Source organism: Phyllostomus discolor, chromosome 1, assembly GCF_004126475.2.
Source record: "Phyllostomus discolor isolate MPI-MPIP mPhyDis1 chromosome 1, mPhyDis1.pri.v3, whole genome shotgun sequence".
NCBI lineage: Eukaryota > Metazoa > Chordata > Mammalia > Chiroptera > Phyllostomidae > Phyllostomus > Phyllostomus discolor.
The window spans coordinates 168,105,575-168,127,090 of NC_040903.2; the positions used below are offsets into that span (position 1 = coordinate 168,105,575).

Sequence of the window (21,516 nt, forward strand, 5' to 3'; positions counted from 1 at the left end):
GGTGTGGCAGAGCCTCCTGGGGCAGCCAGGGTAGGAGTGGGCCGCCAGAGCCCTGGGAAGATGAACAGACAGGTGGGTCTTGACACCACAGATAGCAGACAGCTTGGGCGTCCAGGGGGTCCAGGGCAACTTTCCGCCACTGGAGGGGCCCTGGGCAGACGCGCATCGCTTTGCAAATTTGGCCGGCCTGTCCCTTCCGGAGAAACTGCCGCCTGACCTTCGGGGAGAGCATTGTAGGGCCCCGCCCCCAGCTCCGCCCTCGGGGGCGGCCCCTCCCATCCCCTCCCGCTCCACCCACCCACGCCCCGCCCTCCTCGCCGCAACCACAGAGGCTACTGGCCCGCGGTGCCCCCACGCAGGCGGGCCCGCACGCTTATTCCGCTGCGAGCCGCGCAGCTCAGATCCTCACCAACAGCGCCTGCGGGATGCTGCGCTCGACATCTACGGTCACCCTGCTCTCGGGCAGCGGTAACAGGACTCCCGGGGCACCCAGCAGGAGGGTGAGTGCCTGGGGATGGGAGCCGCTGCAGTCCCGCTTCCCCGTCCCAGTCGCCCCGCAGTAGGGGGTCTGAGGATGGGGATGCACGGAAGCCGGTCCCTGGCCCTGATGCCCCACCATGGGCTCAACTTTTCGACTCTGCCTCAGATTCGGCCCTGATCCTTCTTCTCGACGCCCCAGTCGCTCCCCAGTTTTGAAGGGTTTAGGGGACTTTCTGGAATTCCCAGAGATTTCCTCTCCTTCCTGACTCTGCTGTCAAGACAAGTTTATTGGCACCAGTTTTAAACAAAACAAAACAAGGAAGGGAGACATTTCTGCAGTATCTCTACCTTGGGATTCAAAGTTAAAGAACGGCTTTAACAGCCAAACTTTCCTCCTTCCAGCGATTAAGAAAAAGGGTCGCTTGTTCCCACTGGTGATCAAATAACACTACTTGCTACCGGAGTGGGCTTAGCCAGGGTAGGCTTCACCTGACAAAGTAGGGTTAGCAGCTGGAGCCCAGCTGCATGTGACTTGGGTTTATGCAAACTGTCTTTATTCTGATTTAAATATTAGCACAGTGGTAGCAGAGGCAGCCCTGGTGGCCTCGGGCACTATCTTCAGGGTGGTTGCCCTTTGGAAGTGCTCTGTTTCTCTGTGATCTTTTTTTTTTTTTGCTTCTCTTCTCTCATATCCAGGCATTCTGGGGAAGACATGCTAGGCACATGCAGTTTGCATCTTTCCCATTCCGTGTCTCTCCCAAGATCAGCACCTCAGAGCACACTGCCAGGGCCTTGGTTTGAGCTTTTCAGTTATCTATTCATGGTGATATTCAGTACTTAACATCTGATGCCTCTTTTCTGTGGTTGAGGCATCTCTAATGTGTTTCCCCAAGGTTTAGCAAAATAGGTGTTTAAGTCCAAGTAAGGCACCCTTTGATACTCTAATTGTGTTCTAGTTTGTAGATATGCATATTTGCGTTTTATATACCTCAGTCAAGTGACTAACAGTTGCCTTAAATTCTGTCTTTGTTTAGCTCTAGAAGAAAGGCATATTGTTACCTTTGGGTATGGGCCAAGTGATGAGTACTGGGGGTGTGTGCACACACACGTGTGTGTGCATGAGCACATACACCAAATATTTAGGATTGACAGAATTCTGGTTGTTCAATCATGAGCTTCATAAAGCAAGATCTCCATGAGGTCCAAGTGAGTTTCCAACCATGGTCCCAGCTATATCCAAGATGGAAATTTGCCTTTTTCTATGGAACTCCTTCACACTTGGAACATAGTTGTGACTGAGAAAGAATAAAGTCACTGCAAAGCTAGCCCTGAGGCTGGACAGTCATGTGTGAACCAGATACCACGAAGTGCATTGTCTGAGTCTCCCTCCAGAGATGGGACCTGATTGGAGCAGCTAGAGTGATACTGTGGGGGGATGCAAATCTGGTTAGTAAACAATATAATTTTCCTGAAGTCTTTTCTCAAATATTACTTTCCAGTATTTCTTTGGTTATACGTGTTTTGGTGTCTGGCACATGGACACGCTATGGAGAAGGCTCTGCCTTTTGAGTAAGATAACCTAAATACTTTGGAGGGAAGGGGTCAGGACCCTGCATCAAACCACACAGGGCTCTTCCGAGCACACGAGTATTTGTTTTGAGAAGATATCTAAAGGTTCTAGGATTCTCTTTATGATTTTCCACTCTACTCATGATCTGTAAATGTTGCAAGTACTGTCTGTGTGTGTGAGGGGGCGTGGTGGGAGGCTGTGTTCCTCTGATTAATTGACTGACTGATTAAACAACGTTTATAGATTTCCTTCTGTGTGATATAAGGCTGGGTGTTGGGTACACTCTACCCAGTGCCTAGCCCTGGAGGGAGGCGGACTCTGTTAGACTACTACCATGCAGTGTGATGGCTATTCCAGTGGAGCAGAGCGTTAATGGAGTTGGGTGGAAGCTACAAGACAGGTTCTTCCAAAGCATCTGAGGAAGTCCTCCCTCTGCAGGAGACATCTGAGTTTAGTCTTTAGTCTTACAGGATGAGTAGGAGTTTGCAGGGTCCTTAACATTGGGGTACTGAAAAGAGGCTATATTGTTCTTCTAAATGGAACTCTTGACAAAAACTGTGTAACAGTGGCATATTGGACCTGCTTTCGCTCAAAACACTTACTTCTTTTTTTTGAAAAACAGGAGCAAGATGTCTTGAAAATAAAATTGTAGACCAAACAAGTAATCATGAAACGTGTTCCTGAAGTTGAAAGTTTTTCCGTAAACTCTATTGTTCTGTATTTCTTTTGTAATGTTGGACAAGTGATGGGCTTGAGCAATAATGTTGGCCATTAAAATAGCATTTCTGTTTCATCCAAATTGCTTACCAAATTAGGGGCTGCAGGGGGACCAGGCTGTGTTGGTGTGGGTGTCCGAGCTGACCAGAAATGGTAGTGACAGCTGACACTGAGCAGGGACTTCTCTGAGTCAGCAGCCAAGGGTGGTGCAGCTAGACTGGACTGTCACCAGTTCTCCTTCACTCAGTGGCTGCCACCTGCAATTTATACTTCCTCCTTATCTGAAATCACCTCCCAAGACAAAAAGAAAGAAACAAACAAACAACAGGTGGGAGAGTCATTTCTGTCAGCTGATAAAACAAATCTCTGAGAGACATTTATGGATGCCACCCAGCAGGGGATATGAAATTTAAAAAAAAAAAATCTGCCTCCAAACCAGTTGTGCTCTAAAAATAATTTTATCTATGGCAACAGCAGGAAGATAAATTGGCTGGAGAATAACCATAGAGAGAAAGATGACCTTGGAGAATGGGGAAAACCTTTCTTAAAATATTGACATTGCTTCATAATTTTGAAAGGAATTTTGAAAATGCAATTAATCCCACTGAATGGGCCTTTGAAAAGGAAGGTCAGTGGTGTGGCCAACTTGTGCATTTTCGGGGGAAGGCCTGTGTTGCTTGGTGCAACCAAATGTTTTTGGTTAAGCAGTCCAGCTAGGGTGGTGTGGGACCTGCCGAGGGTTTCCTCCAGTGCAGTATCTCCTACTGATAATAAAGGACTGTTCCTTGATGTCACTGTTATCGTGGGTCCTCAGTGGCATGTAAAAAACAAAATAAAAGTCAACAAGGCCACAAGGAGAGGGCTGTCTTCTAGCCTACTCTTGCCCACATTTCTTTCTATGTGGCAAAGGCTTCCTTCTGTTAAATACTGAATGGGTCTGCCAGTCATCACTGCCTAGCTAATTAATGCAGCAGTCCTGGGTCCCATTTCTGTCTGATTGGCTCAAAATAAAGAATTCTCTTTAGCTGGGCAGTGAATGGGTCAGACAAGAATTTACTTCATTTCCTTTTCCTTTTCGCAGAAACATTGTGTGCGTAACTTCTGTATTGTCCTACAGGCTTCGCGGAAGGGACACAGGGTGTTGTGGGACCTCAGCATCTGGAGAGGGAGGTTGTGTGCAGCATCCACCAGGGAGGGCCCCGGGCAGGGGCCCTGCTGCCCCCAGAAAACAGGCCGGCCCCTCACTAGGGCCCTCCTGACAGGCTAGGTTGTATGGTTTTGGATCCCTGGCATCCTCAGGGCTGAGCCAAAAAGCATCTGTCACTAAAAATTGACATTTGTATCTCAGAAAAAAAAAGTCCCAGCCTCTCTGCTTTGGTTCACCCATCTTGCTGTGTCAGGTGTAGGATGAATGGCCTTGGGTCCTCGGGGCTTGTAAGGAAACTTGAGACCTGGAGGCTCTGGTCACTTGGGAAACCCTTTCAAGTCAGTCAGCCTCAAAAATTGTTTAAGCAGGTTCAGGGAGCCGTGGATCCAGTGAAAACCAACTAGAGAACACGTTGAAATGCTCTGATCTAAAATACTTTCGGTGATTCCATGTGTGTGGTCTTAGAGCTTCCTGTGGCCCTCCCTCTCAGGCGGAAACAATTCTAGGATTCCCCAAGACACTGAAGAGTGCACAGTGGTATTTACTGCTTTTCCCTTTTTAAATGAGTGATACTTCCTAAATGTCAATCACATTGTCCACTCCTACTTGTTTTTTAAGGCCAGAGTGAACTGCAAAATTCAGTCACCTGACTCCTGCTTCAAGAGCCCCTCAGCACTGCCAGGACAAAGTACAACCCCCTTAGCTTAGCATCTGGGCCCCTCTGATTTATCTTTGCCTTCCCTGTCCCCCCCTCCATGCACACTCTTTCCAGATATTCCAAACAACTTGCCATTCCTTAAGCTTTCCATGCTGTTCCTTGTCTTTTTGCCTTCTTTGTACCACTCCTTTGATGAAGGGTCATCTTCTCCAGGAAGTCTGCCCTGAAGCCTCCTCTTCCATGTTCCCCTAGAGGCCTGTGCACTCTGTCATTGCTTGCACCATCTATGATTAACCCCCAGGCCTGCTGTAATAGCTGCCTAAAAAGAGGAGTGTCACCAGGATCCTAAAGGAGCCGCACTTAACATTGAATTGGCAAAGGGGAAAACAGGAAGAGAAGCTTGGGGTTAAAGCCAGCCCGTCACCTTTGGCCCACCTGGGCAGGAAGCAGGTGACAGATGGTTGGGAGTGCTGGCCCAGGTGAGAAGTCTGACAGTTCTGGGAAGGCCTCCAAATATTCCAGTTACCTCATCCTGTTGCATAGTTGGAGTTTCATTCCTTTGGTTAAGTCAGTGGTTCTCAACCCTGGTTACACATAGCATCCTGAGAAGCTGAAAATATGTATGCCCAGGTCCCACCCAGACCTTCAGAAAGAACTTCAGAAAGTAGAGAAAAATATCCATGTTGTTTAGGAAGCTCCCCAGGTGACTCCAATGTGCAGCCAAGGGCCGGAACTCCTCCTCCCAGCTTGGCTTTCCCCTTACAGCTCGTGTGGAAATGCAGACACTTCTGGGACAGTGTTCTGGAAGGTCCCTTTGGCCAGGTGGAAGGCAAGGCTATTGGGAGGGTAGATTGGCGGGGGGCGCGGGGGTCATAACACTCCAGGTCATACTGGTATCTGTGAACATTCACTTACCTGCAGCTTCTCCTTGATCTTGGCATCCAGGGCACATTGTGTACTGGCTCAGAAGTGTACGGGTCACTGTCCTCCTATGTGGCTTGAATGCTGTGTGTTTTGTCTGGAGTCAGCTTGGACACAGGAAAGAGAGGCTGGAAAAAGTGTCCAAATATGTAGATCAGGGGTCAGCAAGCTACTGTCCCTGGGCCATATCCAGCCCTCAGCCTGTTTTATATACTTTGAGCTAAGCCTGTTTTTCATACTGGCCTGGGAAACCTAAATGTTTACTCTCTGGCCCTTACAGAAAAAGTTCACCCCACCCTGATGATAATCAGGCCTTCAAGTTCAGGGCCACATCAGAGATAAGAGGCCTACTCCAGAACAGGCAAGCCCTATTCTTGCACACAGATTTCTAGGGATTTTTTGCTTGTGCTGAGCAGAGGGAGTGTGGGATCCATCCTTCTGGCCACAGCCACAGGGTCCACACCTTCTCTTGTTCAGTGGAGCTGGGCAAGGGCCCCACAGTCAAAGCACTGACCAGGCCTGAGAGAAATGTGCGTGAATTTGGCTAAATTCCTTAGGGAAATCCATCTTTGTAAACAGATTAGCAACCCCTGTCACCTCTTGGGGTCATCTTTTCCACTCCTTTTTATTTCAGATGGATGGTTTTCCTCATGTGAGCCCAGGTGCCTGAAGCTGAGAGCATGGTGGTATGTGGAGCTCCAGGTTGGAGACCACCCTGTGCCCTCACAAAGCAGGTCAGAAGCAAGCCCCAGAGGGCCTGCTTAGCTCCCGGGTGCCTGAGTTGCAGACAAGGGCTTGCTTGTATATTTTTTTGTGGTGGAGGTTTGAATGCTTGTGGTGGAGGTGTGAATGCTATCTGCCTCTCCCTTGCTCTCCCTCCCATGGGTGTTAGTTTGAAGAACGTGGAAGGCTCTCTAGGGAGTTTCAGGTATATTCTCCTTACTGTGTTTTAGTTCAACCCAAAAAGAAACTCCTACTGATATTTACTGAGCAAGTGCCTATTTTGTGTTGATCCTATGTTAAGCCCTGTAAGGGCTACCAGTGCAATTAGGTGCAAAGCTTTCTCCATCTCTCCCTCTATTTTTTTCCATTCTTTCCATGTTGTAGTGTGTGGAACATAACAGGAGGTATTTAATAATTTCTGTCAAATGCTTGAATTCAGATTTGAGTGTTAGTCCTTTCCTCCAAGGATGGCTTCTCAGTCTTCCACTAGAGGCCTTGCCTCTGCAGAAGGCATCTGTAGATTGTTAGAGGTCAGCCTCTGCCTATTTGTCCATTTTCTCTCTCACTGTAGCTTAGGGTGCTGGTTCCACTTACCATTCTTGGATCAGGCCAGCTTCTGTGCCTTTGGCCATCCTGGAACAAACACCTTGCCTGGTAGTTGTCTGTTATTTTGACAATGAATTCTCCAAACCTCACTGACCTGAAAAGTTCTTCTGTACTTCTATACCCAGCTCAAACATTATCTCCAGGAGCCTTTCCATATACTGCCAACTCCAGTTAAAATAATCGTTCTCCTTCCTGTATTCTCATAGTAACAAAGGACACTTACAGAGGGCCGTCTAGAGAAAGGGAATTCTGCTGCAGTCCCTGAGGGCAATGCTAAGTCCATTAGGTAAGAGTTCTGAGGGAGCATATAAGCTCATTGTCGGAAAGTTAGAGGTGAGGTGTAGCAGAATGGGAGGCTCTGGCGGGATGTGATGGTGTATGTGGAAGTGCTAACACATGCCCCGAATGCCTGTGCATGGAAAACGTTCCTCCCAGACTGGGCACCCATCTGCCAGTTACGTTGTTAGTTGTGGGGCTCCTTCATAGTGCCGGCCACGTGTAAATGAATCATGAGGCTTTGCTGTAGTTGAAAATGGCAAAGTTTTATTCAAGGGTCTTAGGGTTTGCAAACCGGAAACAACAATTAGGCAATGTCCCAGAGTGTTCTGAAGAAGAAAGAAAAGTTAAGAGTTTTTGTGGTACAAAGTACATTCTTGAGAAGAGTCAGCCCTCCATTCTTAGCCTCTGGATTGGTCTGAGGTGATGATCTTCCCGATGTGTGGTAGTCTGGACAACGGATGGCACGTGGAATGGACACGTGAACGTTCTTTCGTAAGCTCTTCGGGCAGGTAACCAGAGGGCTGTCTGTAGGTTGTGTATCTGTGTCTGTGTCTGCATCTACATCTATCTCCAGGCATCGGTGAACAACTGGAAAGGTCAAAAGTTTTAAGTTCTCAGGCTAGTTAAAATAAAATAAAATAAAATCCATTCCTCATGCTTTTGCCCATTTGGTCTGAACTAGTTTTGTCAGCTCGACTCTACAGACTCCGTTTTAAGTCAGCTTAGCTCTACTGACTTCATCTTGTTTTCTTCACTCATTACCTCATAGCCTGGCAGGTTGGACTTAAAGGGTCTTTTACAATCCCATCCTACCCAGGGCTTCTTGGCTGCAGGGCAGTTTTGCTCAGAGATCACCCTGTGGGTCAGCGCAGACCCATGACCCTGCAAGCCAGGTGGGGGTGTATTAGTTTGCTGGGCCTGCTGTAAAAAGCACCAGGTGACTGGTTCAGTCACCAGGTGACTGAAACAGCAGGCAATATTGCCTCAAACTTCCGGAGCTAGAAGTCCAAAATCAAGGTGTCAGTAGGATTGGTTCCTCCTCAGGGCTGTGAGGGAGGGGTCTGTTCCAGGCTTCTGTCTGGGGCATGTTTATATGGTGTTCTCCCAGTATGTGTGTCTGTCTCCAAATTTCCCCATTTTATAAGGGCGTCAGTCATTTTGGATTAGGGCCTATCCTAATGGCCTTATTTTAACCTAATACATCTCTAACGACCCTGTTTCCAAATAAGGGCACATTCTGAAGAACTGGGGGTTAGGACTGTCCTGTATGAATTTTAGGGAGACACAAATCCACCTGTGGTGGGGCAAGCAGCACTCCTATAAATCGAGCCCATGCAGCGCAAGCTGGGTACTCTGGGTGCTGATGGAGCCCCCCGCTTTTTTTTAATGGCAGGATCACTTTTCCCTGGAAAATGTCACAGCAAGACCAGGCTGTGACATTAGGGTGAAATAGACATCATGCGGCATTAAGTATATTCTCATAGTTGTGCAAACATCACCACCATCTATCTCCAGAATTTTTCATCCTCTCAAACTGAAACTTCATACCCATTACGTAATAACTGCTCAATCCTCTCTCTTCAGCTCCTGGCAATCATCATTCTACTCTCTTTCTGTAAATTTGTAGTATTGACTTAGTTCACTTAGCGTAATGTCCTCAAAGTTCATCCATGTTGTAGCATGTGCCAGAATTTTATTCCTTTTTAAGGTATAATATTCCATTCTATGTATTGGGTTGGACAGATATCCATTTGGTTTTTCCATAAAATAAAGGACACATTTTTCATTTTCACCAATAACTTTATTGATTTGGATATTTCGAGTATGTTGGCTATATCTTATGTGGTATAATGTTGATCGTTCTCAATTAATGTCTCAATTTAATCGCCATCAACTTCTAGCCAACCGTGGAGTATTGTCCAGTAAGAAATCTCCAGCACGAAACTTCACAAACCACTTTTGACACATTCGATCAGTCACAGCATCTTCTCCATGCACTACACAAGTCTTTTGTTTTTGTGTTTCAGTTGCATTTTTACCTTTCTTGAAATAATAAAGCATAATATGCCAAAATGCTGCATATTTTCTTCCATCTTCAGCATTAAAATGGTTACATACAAATTCAGCAATTTCGATGTTTTTTTTTAATGTACACTAATAAGACTGCTGTCACAATACAATCTAACCAAATTGTTTCAAGTGAAGTTAAGGACAAAGTGCTACTAGAGCCATCTTATGGAAAGAAAACAAACAAATTTTTGGGCCAGCCCAATACATGCTATGTTTTATTTCTCCCTCACCCATCGATGGACAGAGTGCTTCCACCTTTTGGCTGTAGTGAATAATGCTGCTATGAACATGGTTGTATAGACTTAAAAACTTTGTGATTGAAGATGGACATGTTTATTGTAAAATTCAGTATGTAGTCAAGTAGAAGCACCCTCACCCCCTAGTCACCACTGTGTGTATTTGGCCTCTCTCCCTCCAGCTGTATTTTGGACTATGCATATGAAATAAGATCATTATATGTACACTGTTCTGGAACCCGAGCCATTTGTTACAAAAAATGTTTGTAACAATATGAAATCAGTCAGTACTTTCCTTGGTTTGAGCAGCAGTATGTTGAATGTGGGGGAAGGGCCAGACCAAGGCTGGCTTACCCGCAGAGTGCCCTGTGCGATTACCCCCATTGCTAAGCAGGGAAACAGGCTCTGAGAAGCACAAGATCACCCAGCTCTTTCTGCCCCAAACTCGAGTTCGTAACCGGCTTCTCCTCTCTGTCTCTTGTAGGCAAATGTCTGCAGACTGCGGCTGACTGTACCTCCCGAGAGTCCAGTTTCAGAGGAAAGGGAAAAGAAGCTTGAAAGAAAAGAGCAAGTAAGGCATTTCTGAGGCAAAGCTCTAACAAGTTCCACTCATTGGACTCTTTTATGTTAACCCTCCCGTCCTCTACCCAGTCTGTTCATGGAGCCTGAATGTCAGTAACTCTGCTGATGGAAGGCCCTCTCGACCTTGCCGCCCCGTCTCCTGTCTTCCCGGAAGTCAGACTGCCCGGACCGGCTGGCCCTGCCGGCCTGTGCCCCTGCTCTTGTTGCATGGTGAACACTGGCTCTGTGTTGGCTTTAGTGACAGGTGCTGTGGCAGCAAACGTGTTTTTCCTGAAAGAGCCCAGTCTGGTAGAGTCAAAGGGCCCATTGTGAGCTGCCAGTGGGGCCTGAGCCTTTCTCAGCAGCAGGAGCTGGGGCCCAGTTCACGCTGTGGACACTTCGCCTGCAGAGGAAACGCCCAGCAGGCTCTGGTGTGTGTGGCAAGGGCAAGGGCACTTGGCTGCAGGTAGGAGGCAGCAGACTTTTTTGTGCCAGCTGCTGTGCTAAGTACTGGGCTGTGAAGATAAGTCTGACCTTGTCCTTGCCTTAGAGGAACTTGTAATGTTTCGAGTGAGGCAGACATGACAGTAAACAATGACGATATGATGCTTCAAGTGTTGGGATCTGGAAGTGTAAGAAGGGCTCTGGGGGCACAGGGAAGGAATAACAGACTGCTTGGGGGGTGGTGTGGAAGCAGAGGCCTAAAGGGTCCATAGCAGACCCTGCTCACCTCTCGGCCTGTGGTCTGAGGGAAGTGACTTTTCTCATTCACAGACAGTTATGGGGCGCCTGCTTTATTCCAGGCACTGTTCTCAACGCTGTGACTATAGTAAGGAGCAAAGCAGTAAACAAAAAAAATGCCTGTCAATCATAGAACTTAATATAAGTCCTGTTGGGAGGACAACAAAAATTTAAAAATGAAACACGATTATAGAGTTTAGAAGGTAGTAAGTGCCGATGGAGGCAAATAAAGCAAGAGAAGGGGGCAGGAATACCAGAGTGTAGGTAGTAGTTTTTCTTCTGTATGTATTTTACATAAGTATAAAATAAAATAATAAAATATGATGTAATATAAGTTTTATATATAAGGCAATATCTTCTCAAAATACAAGTTATGCTATGGAAATAACCAATCATGTGGTCACTTATGAAAAAGGAAGTTTTTCTTTGGCTGGTAAATGGTGGATAATGTCCCCAAATTCACTGTAGGTCTTGGTCTCTCCTTCCCTTGTCTTACACCCTTCTTTTCCCCACTTGCCACCAAGGACAAAGAGCTATTTGTGCTCATGCAAATGATGAATGACTGGGAAAGGAGGTAGGGAGGAAGGAAAATGAGGTTATGACTGGAGCAAGGTGAGAGAACGTAAAGACGCTTATCTGCTGAAAAAGAGAGGATGCGTCCCACTAAAAGGATCCAGTAACACAGCTGGTTCCAGCTGGGAGCAGGGAGAGTCCGGGGTGAGCCTGGGACATGTGCTAGAAAGCAGGGTAGCACTCACAGGTGAATGGGTCATATCAGCAAGACCCTGAAGCTGGTGTGCAAGGGCTCTCACTGGCAAAAATGGAACAATTTGGGCATCTAGCAGAATAATGACAGCAGTGGGTTATGACACACTGAATAATGAAAACAGCCCTCATGACTGCAGAGTAATAATGAGAGAAGGAGAGACAGGGAGAGGGCTCTTCTTTACAGGACGTCAGCTGATAAATTTAGAAAATCTCTATTTTGTAACCCTTAGGTTGGGTCATCAGTGGATGCAAAAACTAATTGGTGAGTGAGTATTATGGAACAGGATATTCACCTGGTGTCAGAGTAATACCTCCCAGATTGCTTACTGATTTTAAAGGTACAGTGGCACGATCTGACAGTTTCATAGTTCAATCAAGTGAGCCAGTTTAGCAGCCAGTACTGGGATGGCCTGATGCTGTGTGACTTCTGAGGGGATCTGATTAAGAAGGGCACAGTATTACATAAGTAGTATTCACACAGAACTTGTTTAACTGAATCTAGTAATGAGGAAACAGAAAAATCCAAAATGTGGGAATATCTGCAAAACAGATGGCCAGAATGTTTTAATAAATTCAATGTTTTTTTAAAAGATGAGAATATTGGAGATAAGAGACTTATATCAAATATAATAGGTGAATCTTGATTAGGTCCTGGATCAAAAAAATCTACGAAAGACACATTTGGATAATTGCATAATTTTGAATATAAACTACATATTAGATGTCATTGAATAAATATTACTTTTCTTACTTATAATAATGATACTTTGGTTATGTAGTTGAACTATTCTTTCAGCTTCTCTGTAGCTTAGAATATCCTCCAAAGAAAACATTTGGGTGTAAAAACTTGTAACCAAGAGAGAGCAGGACTGGCCAGGCTTCAGCTACTGGACCCTTGCTGGTGACCAGGATTGCATGGGGCCCTGTGGAGCTGGTGATGTGTTGTCCCCTTCTGTCCTCACTGACCCCCTTCTTGTCTATCCCTTTAGAGCCGATATATTTGTCAGAGAAATGGGCCCGGTCTATGTCCAGGGGCACATGGGCATCTTAGCACATGGGGACTCAGAAGGAGCGCTTTTTAAAGAAGGGATTCAAACTGGAGGGAGTGACAGGACAAGGGCCTTGGTGGCTGCCTCCTTGGTGGGAGATGTGGGGGATTAGCTGAGGTGGAGGTGACCCAGTTACGTGCCTGGAGAGAGGTCTGTGAAGGGTCCTGGCTCACACAGTGCGGCAGTAGATGCTGTGAATCCCTGGGGGGCACGTCACCACTACGGAAGAATCCCGTATTTCCAAAGAAACAGGCGCATGCGTTCTGCGTCAGGTGGGAGTTGGTAACCAAGTTGTGTACCAATTAGCCTATTAGTCTTGAACAGTGCTTTTCAAACTTTTTGAAGCAATAGGACCCTCTCTTTTTTTCTTTTGCTCAAAATGTTATCTATCTCAAACCCTTACATATAATTGAGGCAAAAGTGGTGATGGTGGAGGCCAGAGTCCCCTCAGTCTCCCTTGACACTGCTCCTCCTGGCCCCTCTGGCCTGAGAACTCCAGGAACACAGGGTAGAAGCCACCAGCATAGGTTATATGCCATGATGCTTGCACTGGGTGGACCTGAATGTCCACCCAGTGTGCAGCCTGAGCGTCCGTGTGTGATGCATTGGTGACTCACTGTAGAAGAACTGGGGTAGAGAGGAGGAGGGTGGGGCTGGCTGTTTCCCCAGGACTGAAGTCCTTGGGTGGTGGCAGCACTTGAAGGCACTGGTGGTAAATGTGAAGCTGTTCTGGGTGATTTCGTCACCAGCCCTGGCGGGGTTCCTGGTCTTAAGTCACTGGGAGCTGGAGGCAGGCACCAACGAGTGGGCCCTGGAGGTGCCACCTCCTCTGATGTGCCTTTGGCATGGCTGCCCCTCCCTGGGACATTGTAGTCCACACCATCACAAGATGCCAGGAACTCTGGATGACCCTCCCTGATGAGATGACTTTGGTTTTTTTGGAGGGGGTCTGCACTGCGCAAAGGCTGGGGACTGAGGCTAGCCGAGACATGGAAGCCAGAAGACATTAAGTGGCCCAAGTGGCTGCTGATGAAGCGGACCTTCTTGGAGGATTTCCAGGGCCCTGTTTGAGCTGTAGCCAACCCAGAGTGGGGCTGGGCCATATTCTTTCCCACAGTCACGGAAGATGCTTAGTGTGCTTTGGGGACCTGAGATGACAGAAAGCAGCCAGGCACACACAGATGCCACTGCCACTGGGCCATTTTTCTGTCCACTGTTTCCAAATGACTAGAGAGAGGATTTACTCATGGTGTATGGCTGTGGCACTTGGACATGTTGCCGAGCCTCACCGTGGTGTGTGGGGCAGTCACAACAGAAGCAGCCTCTTTTTCTGGACTCGTGGGGTTACCGGATGGGCGTGGGAGGCTGTCTGTTCCTTTTGCTTGCCCAGGTGATATCAGCTACCCCGAGGCTGGTTTCTGTGGGCCTCTCAGATGAGCTCGCAAATACTTTCTCTTGCCTCTCAGTTTCTTCATCTTTCAAGTAGGCACAATAATGCCTGGTTGCAAAGGGCAAATGAGCTAATATACACAAAGGACCTGCTTCAGTGTCTGGCCTATACAATTGATCAGAGAGGTAGTGACTAAATGCCAAATTGCTTCCCTTTGAATGCCCGACCCATTGATTCTTGTTCTTTGCTTTTCTCCCTTGGACCCTTCTGGGGTCGGTCAGTCCCCTTCTTGGAACCGCCCATCCTGCATCTCCTCCGCCCTCCCAGGCTGTGCCTGCTGCATCTTTCTTGATGTCATTGTGTCTTTTCCCATAAATCTGAGTATTCCTCTGCTCACACCACCAGACTTCCTTAAAACTTTGAATGGAACAAAGGTACGCCCACTTAGAAAACGTTCTGACCCTATCAGACCAGGCAGCCCAGGGCATCTTACATTCCCATTTCCCGGTTACCAGTGAGAATGGCCATCCTGTCTTATGCTTATTCATTGTATGTGTTTCCCTCAGAGCCATCTGAGTTTCGCCTGTTTCCAGGGGACTCTGCTGGAGTCATCTTGTGAAAACAACTCAACATTATCTCCTTTTTTTATTTCCTGGTTGGTCTGCCCTCACTGGGCAAGTTCCCATATTCTCTTCTAAACCCATGGGGTCTACTTCATCCTCAGAACCCTTGCTAGGTAAGACTCAAGTCCAGGCTTGGAGTCTCTTCCCAGCTGCTCTCAGTTTATCTGCATCTCCCTCGTGGAGGCCTGCTCCCCTGAGACCTTCCCTGACTGCCTGTGCTTTGGAGAGTATCTCTCCTGAACCACGTGTGCCCAGGAGGCCCCTCTTTCCTGGCACCCAATCACCTCTGCCAAGAACCCCCACATGTCTATATACCAGTACGTATTCCTGTGAAAATTGTGCACAGCATATACTTTTGCATGTATACACACATACAGAAATGAGGCGGTGTCTGTTTCTCTAGCACCTGCCTTACACACTTAATGAATGACTGTTGATTATGATGATTCAGTTTTATATTGGTTTCTTAGGCTAGCTGTGATAACAAAGGACTGCAGACTGGGTAGCTTAAGTAACAGAGGTTTATTGGCTCACAGTTTTGGAGGTTGGAAGTCTGGGGTGAGGTGTCAGCCAGCAGGGCTGTGCTCTCTCCGAAGCCTCTAGGGAAGAATCCTTCCTCGCCACTTCCAGCTTCTGGTGCCTTCGGCAATCCTTGGCTTATGGCAGCATCCCTCCAGTCTTCACGTGGTGGTTTCCGTGTGTGTGTGTGTGTGTGTGTGTGTGTGTGTGTCCTTTTTATAAGGACACCGATCATGCTGGATTAGGGCCCACTTTAACAACTGGATTTAAATTGGACCCTAGCTCCAAATAAGGCCAAATTCTGAGGTCCTAGGGATTAGAATACCAGCATATATTTATTTGCAGGATACAATTCAACCCATAATAAACTTCTTTGTAGAATATAATCATCTCGAAGTGTACTAACAACTCAGATGAATTAACCATGACCTTTTATTTGTCTACTAAAAAGTCAGTAATAATATGGGAGAGAAAATGTTGGTTATTTTGTAGGCACACAGTTCATGTTGAGAAATTGATAAATGTGGAATGTAATCTTTATTAAATTGTTGAACATTAAAATGAATGTTGGTAGTAGATAATTTTGGAATTAACCCTTTATTATTTTCTAAGAACGTTGTGGATGTATGTATCTATATTTCTATCCAAATCTGTGTGCAGTGTATTCTTAGGTATACACGCACACTTCTACACATAGAGAAATAAGAGACAGAAGCAGCACCAGCTATGACAGATTGATCATGTTGAATTGGGGTTTTACCACATAGTTGAATTTTTGAGAATATGATCTGAGCTTTGCTGATTTTGCGTCTGTGTGGTGGTGAAGCCTTTTGCAAATTGACAAAGGAGTTTGAAGCTGATAATCTTTGCAGTAGCTTTTAACATCCCCCCATTGTAGGTGTCCTTTAGTGACCCATGTTTTTAAAGAATCTGTTTCTCTCTAGACCTTTGAGAACTCTGAGTGAGAGAGAGCAGATATACGTATTTCTATGAAAAGTCGGGAATTTTTATAGCCCAGTAAAATGTTTAAAAGGAGGAAATCCTTGCCCTTGGGTTTTATAGTCTTCTTTCCTTAAAATCCCTGCATGAATAAGCCTGCTGAGTTCCTGTCGCGGCATGACTGTTTGTACAACAGCACCAGCGTTGCCAGGGGAGGGAGTGTGCTGCCTGGTGCAGGTGGGGTGGGGCCGCCCGGGCCCACAGCATGCAGGACTCTGTTCCTCCCAGGGGCAGTGGTCCTGGGAGCACAGGAGGAGGCCTGGGTTCTAGCTCGGGCCCGTTTCCAACTGAGGGAGTGTTGGGGCAGTAGGGACACCTCTAAGGGCGTCCTTTTCTTCTTCTGGCAAATGGAAACATTAGCCTAGAACCAGCATGTCCCCAGGCTTTGTTAGCTGGGAACTCCACTCCAATGAACATGTAGGGAAGTGCTGCCAATGAAAGGGAGAGTGTGGCAGCTGTGATTTCTCATGGGTCAGGGCTCTGTGCTGCCCCAGTGGTGCCCGTGCCGACCTGCAACTCCAGCGGATACTGAAGAGGGGAGTGTTTACAGCTGCCCCAGGCTACACAACTCTTCATTTTTCTAACCTTCTGGGATGCTGTGATTCTCTCCCCATGAGAAGGAACCAAGGCAAGTTGAGAGGTTAGTAAATTTGATGACTGATGGGAACAATGGAAAAAAAAAAGAAGAGAGAGGTGAACAGATAGACAGAAGCATCCAAACACGTAGACTTTAGTAGGAACCCACATCCTCAGAAATGCAGAGACACCACCACTAGTAATAGAATCCATCAGTATCTACTAGTGCACCCAGCAGCCTGCTAAGTGTTTTGTATGTATTACTCTGCATATTCCTTAGGGTGACCTTCTGAAATATTATCCCCATTTTATTCTTCAGGACTCTGAAACTCAGTCAAGTGAATCGCTGTGCAGGGTCACACAGCTAGTACCCAGTGGATCTGTAATTCCAACTGGTGTCTGTGACTCAGCCATGTTGCCATGGGAACACCAACTTGTACAGTTTCTCCTATGAGGAAAAGTCTATTTAGGATATTTAATCAGTCAAGGTTACCTGAGGTGTCTACTGTACCACTGAATTCCAGAAAAGAAGTTCCTGATCACCCCTCCCCTCCTCACCCCATTATTGTCTTTTCTCCCCCATGGTTGTGAGGCTTAAGCATCTGTTGTCTGCTGAGAGCTATCGTCTTTAAGAAGTAACCTCCTATCAGGATACTATTATTAGAACTACATTCTCTTTGGGATTTCTGCATGACTAGAAGTTTTTCTTTTTCTTCTCAATATTTAACTATTCAAAGTGATCGTTTTCCCCCCCAAGTATGATTTTATTTAGGAAGGGGTCTCTGTCAGCATGTGAGATCGTCAGAAGTATATATCTTTTTTTTTATTGTTAAAGGCTGTAGTGGTCTATTAGAAGTATATATCTTAATAAGCCAAAGGTTTCCGTTTCTCTCAGGAGCCTGGGATGCCCATCCCCTCCCTATTTCTCTAGTAGCCTGTGGCTCAGCTGTCTTATTCATTGTCGTCACAGGGCCAAACAATGTCAAGTGTCAGTAATGACCAGGGCCTAGTAATTTACTGAAATGGACACACAGGTCGGACAGATCAGGGCACATTCTTGAAAGCGATGCGCTGCCTGAAGGGTGGATAGCATGCCCAGCGGCCCAGCACTCAGTTCTCCTGGGTCAGCTGTTGCCCTCCAGCTGGAAGACAAGGTCCAAAGCAAGACATTTTGGGCATAACTCAGCTTCTAGTTTGCAAGTCATTCAAGTCATGTTGTGGTCCATCTTTGTGGTATCGGCAGCCTGGAGGTACAACCAGCTGCCCAGCTTGGCCTTTGGGGCCAGGGCTGGCAGTGGTCAGTTAGCACCAACAATTTGGACTTATATTAAGGTGTGTTCTGCTATTCTTTATGCCCCCAGGGCCCTTCTTGTCCTTTGCACAGATCAGTGTCTGGGGTGACCAAACACTCCAAGTATTCTGGCATAGACCCAATTCTAAATATTTTGCTGTCTTCCTTCCTTCAAAACATATTTATTGAGTATCTATTAATGCTGAGTATTGGGGATAGAGCAGCAAATACAGCAGATACTATCTCTGCCTGGACAGAGCTTATCGCATTGTAAGATCACATGTTCCGATTTAGGGTTTGGAGGATGTGGTCACCTGTCACTGGCTTCCCTAAAGACCTTATAGCAGGAGTTTAGGCTGAGTTACCTTTCCATGGCTTCTCCTTCTTTCTAAGGCACTGGCTGCTAAATATATCTTTAGGGAAAACAGCCATATAGTGAGCCCGTAAATGAATTTTAAGCTATACCCCAGGGAGCAGTCTCTCTCTGTTTTGCTGATTATGCCTGTTGTTAATTCTGCTGCATTTCATGTGGGGATTCTGGGGTGGCCTTTCTATCAGTGGTTTCCTTTTCCCTTTGTGGCAATAACTTTCCTTGCATTCCATGCATTTATGACGGCTTTCGTTTTCAAGGAGATTTTGCTCAGCATTGATTGTCTCATGACCTGGAGACTGTTAGTGGGCCTAGTGTACATTTTTTAAATTTGAGTTTTTAATACTAAGCAGCATTATAGAGAAGTTTGAAAAAACTTAATTTTGGAGAATTTCAAACATAAACAAAAGGAGACTAAAGCATGTAATGAGTTGTTGACCCTTCACCCAGCCCCAGCTACCCTCAGCCCGCGGTCAGTCCTGCTCTGTCTACACGTCATCTACTTCCTCCACCCGGTGCCCAGAAACCGTAAATGTTTATTTAAGTACATTCCTCTGAGAGATAAAAACTATCTCCTAATGTAATCACAGTGCTATTATCGTGCCTAAAAAGTTAATATTTATCTTATAGGGAGATATTTTAAATGATATGAGTGCAGGAAAATTCAGCCACAAACAGTGACAAAAATCACTCTTCTCATTTTTCTCTGTGTTCTCTAGTTTTTGACCAAAAGCATTCTGCCATTTGGTAAAAATGATAGTGCTCTCAGCTCCTTTGCAGCTTTACTGGATATCACACTGATGATTGGGGAAAAACCATCAGTGCCCCTGTTGCTCCTCCATCTAAGAGGAACCAAGGATGTGCTCTTCAGCTGGACCCAATGTACATATTCTGGGTAATTCCCCAGAACCTCTTCCAACTTCTAAAGCTCCATATTGATACAGTGAATATTTATTGAGGAACTCACTGCATCTCAATCACTGTTAGACACCAGGGATTATGGCAGAAAAGAAGACAAACAGGGCCCTAGACTTCTTGGAGTTTCCACTTGATAGGGGAGCATGCCCTTCATACATAATGCTACTAATGGTCACTTCAGGACGGTGGTAGTGAATGTCAGGGAACCCAAGCAGGCTGAAGGACCAGGGAAGCCAAGCGAATAGCCTGTGTAAATGCCCAGAGGCAAGAAGGAAGTTGGCTGATGGAGGAACTAAAAGGAGGCAGTGAGGCTGGAGTGGGGTGGAGGCTGAGGGGGAGCAGGATCATGGTAGGCTGGAGGAGAGCCTCCCCATCCTGGGCCCGCCTCTTCCCAATGGCCCAGGACCCAGAGGACTGACTGCCATGTGGGCACGTTAGTTCCAGATCCTCTCCTGACTCTTGACTATTTTGAAGACATTGTAGTCAAAGAGCTTATGTTTGGGGACACAGACAGCACTGGAATGCTGCCACCTTGGAAGAACTAGTAATAGTTACATAGGAGGTTATTGTGGGGATTAAAAAACATTGTATAATAAAATGGCTAGACAACAAACATTTCTCCCTTTCTTTCTCCATAGATGCTCCTTCCTTTTCCCTGTCACAGCCCCGCAGCTCCTCACGCTGCCTCAGGAATCCCTTCTGTGTGGAGCAGCCCTGCTGCCGAGTGCAGTCCTGTGCTGGGCCCTTCCCGGGGGGTCTTTCTTTCAGACCCCGATCTTGTAATAATTTTTAGACCCTGATTTTCTAATACTTTTAGTCCTTTGAAAATTGAAATGTTATTAATTAAAAAATAGTGTCTTTTTGGCCCCCCAAATTAAAGAATATAAAGGGAAAAATTGAAATCCAATTTCACTGAGGAAACTGGCATTAAAGGTTTGGATTCCATCTTTCTAGATGTTTACTATGCACACACATTTTTAAAACCAAAAAATGAGAATATGACAATTACTATTTCTTACTGAATGGATCTTCACTGTCTTTCCGTGTGCATAACTTTTAGATCTGCATCTTTAGAGCAGCGTTTCACAGACCCTGTGGTCCCCAGTGGTGTCTGTGATTTCCCCCATGGCTGGTGGTGCTTGTCTCCCCTCGTGCAGGGAGGCAGAGTCCTCTGTGTCCGGCCACCCACGCATTTTCCTGGCAGCCAACGCACCTGTGAAAACCTGTGCTTTGCAGAAACGCATTTCACTGAAGCTTTATGTCGTCATTTGCTTGTTTTGCAGGAACCAGGTGGAGTCCGAGACTGAAAGAGCATGCTTTTGTTTCCTGGTACAGGGGGAGTTTCATTAGAGCCTTTCCTCTTTGTAATTACATGCCTAGTAAAGCAGGGATATCTACCCCTGGCTTGTCACTCACTCCACCAAGACTCACTCCACAGACCACTCACTGCAACGTGATGTACAGATTTCAAAAGTTCCATTAGTGTCTGTGGGACCCAACTGTGAGAGACTCAAGTGGAAGTGCTTTCCAGAATCAAATTTAGAGTGTTACAGCTCCTCATATCCCATAACTCCCCAAGTATGTGCAGAAGGGTGAGAAGCAATGAATGTTCTGTTTTCTTACTATTTAAAAAAGCTCACATTGTAAGCAAGTACTATGGAAGGGAATAAAGAAAAACCTGACAGTCATCCTGACCTCTAGCCCACTGCCCCACCCTGCTGCCCTCTCTTTGAGGTCATCACTATTCATGGTTTGCCATGTATTTTTCTAAACTTTTCTAAACATTGAATGAATGAGACCATAAGGTATTCATTATTCTTCCACGAATGAATGATTTTAAAATACAGTTTACAGTTTTGTATGCCAAAATATTTTACCAGTGCATGGGAAGAATTGATGCAAAGGTGATTGAAACATTAGTGGGAAAGCAGAATGGCCATTATCAGATTCAGGCTTCTGTACAGTGGTTGGTAAAGTACTGGGGTCAGCCCCCAGGGAAAATTGGGGGTCAGCCAGTTTGTTAATGAAGTCTCAGTCCCTGGTCTTGATTTTTTCCTTACCCTTTTCTTTTGAGGTTGTGGAGGCCTGAGGAGGCCCTGACTCTGTCCCCCCGCTACATGTAACAAAGCCTGCAGTGGGGGGAGGTGTACTTCGTGCAGGCAGAATCGGGCTCAAATCCAGATGTGAGACTGTTGTTAGCGGGTTACTTCTTTGAACTTTACTTTCCTCAGTTATAGAGAGGGCAATTGCTAAGTCACACGCTGGCCGTGAAGATTAAACGTGCTAGGAACATTTTTCTAGCTT

At 46.2% G+C, this 21,516-nt stretch overlaps 1 protein-coding gene across 2 annotated transcripts in view; it reads left to right on the forward strand.

Moving 5' to 3' along the window:
* Nucleotides 1-311: 311 nt before the first annotated feature.
* LOC114492334 (myocardial zonula adherens protein) overlaps nt 312-21,516 on the forward strand; it is an 87,163-nt gene continuing 65,958 nt past the window's right edge. The window contains exons 1-2 of one of the 2 annotated variants that reach the window (XM_028506568.2): nt 312-500; nt 9,892-9,978. In XM_028506568.2, the coding sequence (XP_028362369.1) occupies nt 426-500; nt 9,892-9,978 (162 nt within the window). In that variant the 5' untranslated portion in view covers nt 312-425. The remainder of the gene's footprint in view (nt 501-9,891; nt 9,979-21,516) is intronic. The other variant, XM_036034016.1, reaches the window with a different exon arrangement.